General features: G+C 45.9%; 2 protein-coding genes across 2 annotated transcripts; one reads left to right on the top strand and one right to left on the bottom strand.

Moving 5' to 3' along the window:
* Positions 1 to 2,862: 2,862 nt before the first annotated feature.
* Positions 2,863 to 4,408, bottom strand: LAJ45_01436 (uncharacterized protein; the record flags this gene model as incomplete). Its single annotated transcript, XM_046111030.1, has 9 exons — positions 2,863 to 2,897; positions 3,048 to 3,068; positions 3,123 to 3,156; positions 3,214 to 3,216; positions 3,435 to 3,439; positions 3,498 to 3,698; positions 3,988 to 4,052; positions 4,099 to 4,136; positions 4,190 to 4,408. The coding sequence occupies 9 exons, from the start codon at positions 4,406 to 4,408 to the stop codon at positions 2,863 to 2,865; spliced, it is 621 nt and encodes a 206-aa protein (XP_045976208.1).
* Positions 4,409 to 5,922: 1,514 nt separating this feature from the next.
* Positions 5,923 to 7,269, top strand: LAJ45_01435 (uncharacterized protein; the record flags this gene model as incomplete). Its single annotated transcript, XM_046111029.1, has 5 exons — positions 5,923 to 6,176; positions 6,228 to 6,533; positions 6,612 to 6,857; positions 6,914 to 7,129; positions 7,185 to 7,269. 5 exons carry the CDS (start codon positions 5,923 to 5,925, stop codon positions 7,267 to 7,269), a joined length of 1,107 nt encoding a protein of 368 aa, XP_045976207.1.
* Between the last annotated feature and the right edge of the window lie 1,073 nt (positions 7,270 to 8,342).

Raw genomic sequence — 8,342 nt, 5'->3', positions numbered from 1 at the left:
CGATGCAAGGAAATGTTGTGGAATCACCACTACATCGGACCAGACTCTGACCATTGATCGTCACTTGATTCGAATTCCATAATACCGTGTTCGTCCCGAACGCTCAAATGATACCAGGCATGTAGAGTACCCGAAAACCAGAACCCAGTCATTCCTCTTGCACCTAGGGCTTCTTCGGAACCAGCCAGGATCGCTGCCGCACGGCTTGTAATTTCAGCGGCAACCGCGCAACCGTCCCGATACTTAGGGAGAGCGTGATTCTTTATTCCACAGATCCCATAACCGAGTTTGAATAAAGTATAAAAGAATTTATATGTACATATTTGTCTTTACACAAAAAAGACTTGGTTGATTTTCCCAGCTCACCGACTGCGCCACAGGTATTCGATAGGCACTAGAAAAGAAGTACCGCAGAAACTCGCCAACTTGATTATCTCCGTGCAGGGATTTCTTCATTGATGATTGGCTGAAAGGCAGAGATCAGCTTCAGATATTTCCTCTACAAGTTAGTTTTTGGTCAGATCCGCTAGCAAAGTTCGTGAGTTTTTGCGGTACTAGAAAAGAAGGGGCATTCATGTGGAAGTTCACGTGGGCCACAAGAAAGTTTGCTCCAGAGTCCTACTAGCGCAGCATAAGTCCTAATGTACGCGTGTCCGAATGAAGGCGCACCCACAGCCGCCGCCGTCCAGAGTAAACCCGCATCATGCTGCCTCGGCAATGTGATTCACAGGTTAAGTGGACACATTGAGATTCGAGTACCGCCATAACACGAAAAATTGGCTAGCTTCCAGAGATCAAAATTACTTGTGTGGGAAACTTCTGATGCAGATCGATGCCATTCAACCAATCACTCGAGCGATAATCCCTGGCCGGAGATAGCCAATTTTTCGAGTTTTGGCGGTAGAGTGCTATTAACCCTATGAATCTATGGCTCGAGAAGATATAGTGGGTAGGTGTGTACTCGTTTACCACGAAAAGAACCAGAAAATGCAAGTGACGGAAACAGGGATAGTTTGTATGAGAGATCACCGCCACTCCATACAAATAATCCTTGCCCTGAGCAACTGCATTTTCTGGTTCTTTTCGTGGTAAACAAGTAAACTTCAGCGTTTGCAGCCAATCAATCTATAGAAATTAGGAGATCTACTCCCATAATGGTACTAGCGCCTAGCCCAACGGTGGAATTTTCTCTAATTCCCATACAAAAAAGTTCCTCTGAAGTTGACACACCCACCCTATGCCTTCTCGCGTCATAGGTCCACAGCATTCAACCAAAGTATGTGCTCCTCGGCTCCCAGGTCTCTGGAGTAGGTACATAGGTCCAGTCGAAGTTTATAGATACTCTGCAAAACGCAAGAAAGAGAGCGAAAAAGAGCTCTCCATGGCCAGAACACACCTCATTTCTAGGATTATGCTCTATTCTGGAAAGGCAGCCGCGTGGTCTAGACCGTGCCCCATAAACTAGGTATCTAGGGCTCCTAGGCTGACTTCCCCAGATACGAGCCAGAATACCCAATAGCGTTGAAGGATCTACAAATACCGGTGCGGTGCTAGTAAACATATCGACTACTCATGATGAGTCTCAGGTAATGTACTTCACTGGGTATACTTCTTCTCCCGCCTCCAGGGATATATGACCCGGAGTTGATGGGTAGAGCATTGCCACGAGAATCGGTAAAATGAGACAGCCATTCCAGTGGCTGAGGTTACGGACGTGTTTCTGAACCACCCCCACGTTCCGCTATTGCGTGTGGGAAGCTCGATCTTGACTATTCTGGGGCATTGGATTCGACAAATTCGCTGCAGCTGGATCTTCTCGAAAAACGTGTGCATTACATTCCTGGATTGAGATGTAACCAAATTGTCGGATTCTACGTCAGCAAAGATGATGTATATGGTGCGCCCACGCATAAAGGTAGCGGATCACGACGAAATCTCAAAAGCCTAAGGCTTTGCAACGAAAAATGGTAAAAAAAAAGCGGAAAGATGGAACTCTAGTTCAAGAGATGAAGTTTAGTTCTATCTTGCAGATTTTTGATATCTGTCTGGGTTGAAAAGCCTTAGCAAGTTGAAATTGTGGATTTTTGTATGTAAAATGCGCCAAGACTGAACAAAGTTGAACAGTATTATACCCATTTATACCCCCAGAAAAGCAAACCTAACTGATCCGCCCTCTTATTGGCCCATGAGGCCCTATTGCAGCCACTTCCGTATGCCACCATATCACCTTTATGAGTGTGTGCACCATACTCGGGGCAGGCAAAAAGTACCGGACAATGCAAGTTTTGTCTCTGGGCTTTTTTTGCAGTGGTTCACGCCTAGCACGCGCGCCCATTGGTGAACCAAAAACCTGCATTGTCCGGTACTTTTTACCTGCCCCGAGTAGAGTACCTACATGTACCTATGCACATCTCACTCTACCTACTTAAATACATGTATGTATGCAAATATAAAAGTGCAAAGACCACATGAATATCCTATCCACATACCTCCACTAACACGGTAATAGTAAGTACATCTCTAGGCGTTGTATGGAAGTACCCAAGGCACATACTTGGCTGGCCTTGACTGGGATGGGAAACTGAACGCCCGATTTTGATATTATGTAGGAGTTATTTCAGTCATATTGATGTTTACGATGAAGTGAATTCCCAACTTGTGATCTGGAGATTATGCAACGGGTACATACATTAATGCGCCATGCCATAAAAATGCCATGAGATTCCCCCTCTTAAATGTACACGGAATGTATGCAAATAAAGCAGAGAGGGTAGAAGCAGGAATCGTGAAGAATTAAAGTTAAAGAACCCCATTATTGCCAGTGTTCAGATCTTTCCAGATTACATCAGTCAGGAGAGGAAGCTAAACTCGTTTGCCCTCATAACTGCGGGAGACGGCTATCCTTCCGTTCATCCTTGCAAAGTTGACACGGTCCAAAGTCAGCGAAACAGAATAAGGGGTTTATCCCGTAGGAGTGGGTTGACGTGTGCATTGCCCGTCTTGACTACGGTACTTTTGGGTCTTCTTTCCTCCCTACATGTACGTACCTAATTCTACTCTTGAGTAGCCTGTAATGTACCTAGATAGTAGAGTACACTATGTAGAGTGTAGCATATACCTACTTTTGGATGGATACAACCGTGAGGATTTACGTTCCTAACAAATTGGTCAGAGCGTGAACCCTCCACTAGACCCGGCGTCACATCACCTTACCCGCTATCGGTAAGTCCCCTTTGGTTGAAACACACTTTGGTAGCGCGCTAGTTTACGCGAAGGAAAGTGGTATCGGTTACATCCGCCCGTTAGACCGTAACTGGTTACTGCATTGACAGAGTGCTAAGCCAACTTCACTCAACATCCTGTTTAGCGCGTATTAAGGGTCTCTGACTAGGCAACTGAAATACTCTAGGTAGAGTATGTATTCCTAAACTAACACGTGCTAGAGCATTCTACATTAATGCCCAGTAAGAAAATGTATACGTAGGTATAGGATGTACCTATATGTACTCTAGATTTATAGTAGAGCAGAGTACGTAGATGGTTGTGTTCATGTAAAGTGGGATGAGCCAGCCGAAGCCACAGCTCCTGTTTGGCCGTGCAGGAAGTACCTAGAGCGCTCTGCCATGCAGATGACCCCAGAACATCGCAGGCAACATGCCGGTAATACGCAACGGGTGCACCTTGGACTCGGGATTCAACTAGGTATCAGAGCTCTCGAACGGCTACTTGTACTCTACTCTAGGATATTCTAGGTAGAGGTTAGGGATATGGTAGTACATACACATATAGTAGAGCAAATACTCATCTGTGGCTATATTGTAAGTATGTAATAACCTGTAGTATTCTACTCTAGAGTATGATACATATTACCGCTTGCACTGTCGTATGTATGTATGTATGCACTCTGCTCTACTCGTTGATGCATGAGTATAAGGGAAGTTAGCGTATAACCCATGTATAGACGAGTAGAGCAGAGCACTGGCTTACTCTCATTGTCCTCGAGTGCTCTCGTTTTGTTTTCGGACGCTATCCGCTCTAGTTTATAGTGTTTACTGGGCGGGGTCAGTTATTTTCGAGTTGGAACGCGTGGGATGGTACATGTATATGCGTATGTTAAGAACGCCGGCATGAACGCCCTAAGCACTCTAGATTAACATTATCATAGAAATAAATAGTATACCTTACATACATTTGTGAGGGAATTGGAGATGATGCGTACTCTACCGGTATATTGCTTGGGACAGGACACATGGTATCGGTGGGTCCATGGTTCACTTCGAGTAACATATTGCCCCAAAATGGTCACCTTTCCCGCTTCTTCCTGGCACTGTTCACCATGTACTCTTCCATGCTGGGAAGGAAGCAACGATCTTGGATCGAACCAGCACAGCGAAGCAGAGGGGTACATGATACCACATCGAGAAAGATCATGTAGGGGAGTCTGGGAGTGTACTATTTACAATAGGCAGAGTATGTGAAGTTCACGCATGCATGTGCGGGTTGCGCCGGCCTTGAAATTGATTTTTTTTCCGTCAATTAAGAGAGAGATCTATGTACTTTACTCTACCTAGCGTTGACACTGTCAACGACATGGGAATGGAGTTTTCGCTTGGAAGATTTGGGGGGTGGGCCCATTACTCTGGCTCACTTATTCCATTGGCTTCATTATGAATCCCTGCGCTGTGGACAGAGGGAAAGAGCACTACTACATGTACCGCCTATTGACCCGCACTTTACTCTACTACTCGTAAACGAGTACTAGCATACATACATACCTCGTACATACATCATGTATCTACACACCATGTACTGTAGAGTACGGTACACCTCCAAAATACCATAACCTGTCGCCTTTTCTCATACAGCCAAGTTCCATACTTAGCAGGCTGCACCTTCTCAACAGCCGACACGCGGTTGGAGCTATGTCTTTTCTGGGCTTCGGTTTGGTTTTTTTTTTGTCGTCCTGCCTACAGTGTGGGAATCATCTCTCTCTTGTCTCCCCGGAAGGTGATGGCCCGTACGCAACTAAAGTACCAGCAGTCCCCCCCTCTCTTTCTCCTCTTTCCCTCCTACTTATCCACACGCAGGCATCAAGCGCCAATAGCGTCTCTCTTCTTCCTCACTCATACCTCTCCTCCCTCCTCTCCCTCTCTTTTTCTCTCTTTTTCTCTCTTTTTCTCTTTTTCTCTCTATCATCTCGCTACTGCCCTCAATCCCTTCCATTAGTCGTTCCCGCACCCGCCGCCTATCCTCTAGTTTCCGTCAACACTGACGTCGACACGGTAAACCCTGAGTGGCTGGTCGATAGATAGCATTGGAGCTTTTAGCTTTCCCAAATCCCCGGTCGCACCACCCTCCCTCGCCGCTCCAGCGAGAAATTACAAACAGTCGCTAAGCGACGCGCCCAAGCACCACAAAACTCACGCGGGTCGGATAGGAACAGGGGAACGAAGAAAAAAACCCATCGTAGGTCCCTTCCTGCCTATATTACCAACTCACCTACTCCCTCTTCCACCCTCTTGACCCAGCACCCGCCTTCCCCCGTCTCCCATTATAATTCATACTCTCCTGTCCCCCCAACCCTATTCCTGATCTTATTTCTTTCTTCAAACTATTTGGAAGACCATAAATCCGGAGAGATCCACTTCTTGTCTTGCTTTAGCCAGAGTCTTACTTTTATCGCCACAGCCGTTCGAAGCGAATTGAATCGAGTGGCTACCACACGCTTGTTCGTCTGAACATTGGTTGCCAACCCTTATTTAATTCCCCACACCCCTCTTTAACACCTCCTCTGCCCAATTTCAAGTGTTGAAATCAACGACCACAACCGAACTCACCAACACTAACTGACCCCGGCCCCATCCCACCGACGACTAACCCTCTTTCAGGAGTTTAAAGAAATCCAAACATTACCTATCCAAGATGGTTGGCACCAGTTCCATTGGGGACGAGAAGTCCATTAGGAAACGGTTTACAGCCTCTATCAAGCGAGTCATGAGTCTCAACAAGTCCGGGAGACCACCAGTTGCCGCAAAGGAGACACCTCCTATCAGCCCAACCGTTGCCCCCAGCAGCGCTGCTGCTACCACTCCTGCTGCTGCTGCTGCTGCTCCTGCTGCTACTACTCCTGCTGCTACTACTACTACGGCTACACCTCCAGCAGCACCTGCAATTCGGTATTTATTAACTGCCATCGGCTCTAAATTAATGTAACTAACACTTGATAGGGGTACTGCTCCCACCACAGTCCAGCCGAAGCCGAAGCCGAAGTCTAGACAGGCACCGAAGAGCTCTCAACCAGCACCCCGTCAATTGACCACTAAGGAGCGTGCTCAGGAATTGTTCAAGAAACACGGGTTAGAGATCAATGTTGATTGGCCTTTGTCTAATGCGCCCCCCGGAGAGCGCGTCCAGAAGGACATTCGTATGAGAGTTCACCGTAGCTGTCATAAGTGCGGTACTACTTACACTGGTGCTGATAAGGTCTGCTGTTCATGCGGCCATAAGAGATGCACCAAATGCCCGCGGAACCCGTAAGATCATCCCAGAATTCGTTTTATCCAACATTTGTTATTCTTGGAGGGCTTTAACTGATTCCTTTGGGCATATAGTGTCAAGAAACCCAAGGATAAGGGCAAGGGCAAGGAAAAGATTGGTGACAAAATCACTCGCAAGAAGAAGAAGGATTACATTTCAGGCCTCACGCTTCCAAGCCGTACTGGTGGACAAGATCTCGTCCGCAAAGCACCACGGCAAAGAATCCATCGCACCTGTCACAGGTGCCAGACTGATTTCGCTGGGGAGAAAGTTTGCAAAAAATGCAACCACAACCGTTGCAAGAAGTGTCCTCGTGAACCGTTGGTACCCTGCAAACCTTTTGTTTATTACATCATACTAAACATCCATAATTTAGATTCAAGAAGAACAAGCCACCTGGATACTACGACGGGTGTGACCCTAGTGATAGCGAACGGGACGAGCCACTTCCAGGTCGCCCGAAACTCGTTTACAAGAAGCCCCGCCGCCGTGTGCACTGGACCTGTACCAAGTGCAATTCGACCTTCAGTACTGGAGCTAAGATCTGCGAAGGTTGTGGTAGTCAAAAGAAAGACACAGGCGTCCGCGATCCGTAAGTTGCCAATTCAATTCTTTGTATCATGTGATGACACTAACACTCCGTTTAGTCCCAAGAAGTCTAAATATAAACCTTCTGCTGAGGACCTTGAGCGGCTTGAACAACGCCTCAAGCAGGCAACTCTTTCCGACTGATCTGGCATGAGAAAGTTCAAGTAGCGGCTCAAGAATTGTGTCTTTTTGCTAATGTCTTGGTCGATTACTCTTTTGCGAGCGTTTTTTTATTTTTCCGTTTTCATTACGATTTTTATCCTTCACTTTACTTCATGGCCATATGCGTTTTATCAACAGAAATTCCAGACATTGATAGGATTCTTCGGCCGAGAATGGAGTAGCTCTTTATGAAGCGTCTGTCAACACCACATGAAAAGAGCATTTCGAAGCTTGTTTTCCGTATTATACCGTTTCCTTTTGCTTGGCTGCTCTTTCTCTCATTTACCGTCGCGTTATGCACATCCAGGTTGTTACCTCCAACGTTTCCTTTTTTCTTCCTTTTTTCTACCTCGCTCGTGGCCTGGACCATTGTGATTGTCCACCGTTTTCTTTTTCTGCGTTGTGAACTTTAATCACTTAGTTCATAACTGCAAGGTCTTGGTGTTCAAGTACTTTCTACACGGTCTTGATATTTCCCATCTCGAGTTGTTTATTTACGGACATATTGTTTTCCCGTTTATTATCTGTATGGTTTCTCATCCGTCTTGTTGTGCGCTATATCCCTTCATTTATGGATCACGATTATTGTTCATGATATTATGAAATGTGAAGCGCTGACCTCTACATGATCACATACTCAGTAAATAATTGCCCCCCTATAGCATGTGAAGTTAGTCTTGTTTGATGTGGCCTACCTAGAAGACCAGATCGATTTGATATTTAGTAGGCCATATAGAAGAATCTATAAAGACTGGCCTATTCGCATGCCTATTCTAGTTATTATTTACAAAATACCTCAAGTATACGAACCCTGGTTTGTGTCCTTCATAGGATACAAGTAACTTCGAAAAATCCAGAGTACAATCAGGCTTGTACGTCTATGTAGCATACTGGTCTGTCACTCATGTATACCAACAGACTAATCCACGGGCCTCGAATGCTTGACTAGTCGTAAACTATATTGGGGAATCTCTGAGTGCAAATTAATCATCGAAGTGCTGTATCGAGGAGTTGCCTTGTACTTAGGTCATTCCCGGGGAATTCTTTGAAGGGCT

Source organism: Morchella importuna (genome assembly GCF_003444635.1).
Source record: "Morchella importuna strain M04M26 chromosome Unknown Morimp01GS002, whole genome shotgun sequence".
NCBI lineage: Eukaryota > Fungi > Ascomycota > Pezizomycetes > Pezizales > Morchellaceae > Morchella > Morchella importuna.
This window is presented reverse-complemented; position numbering and strand designations above follow the sequence as displayed.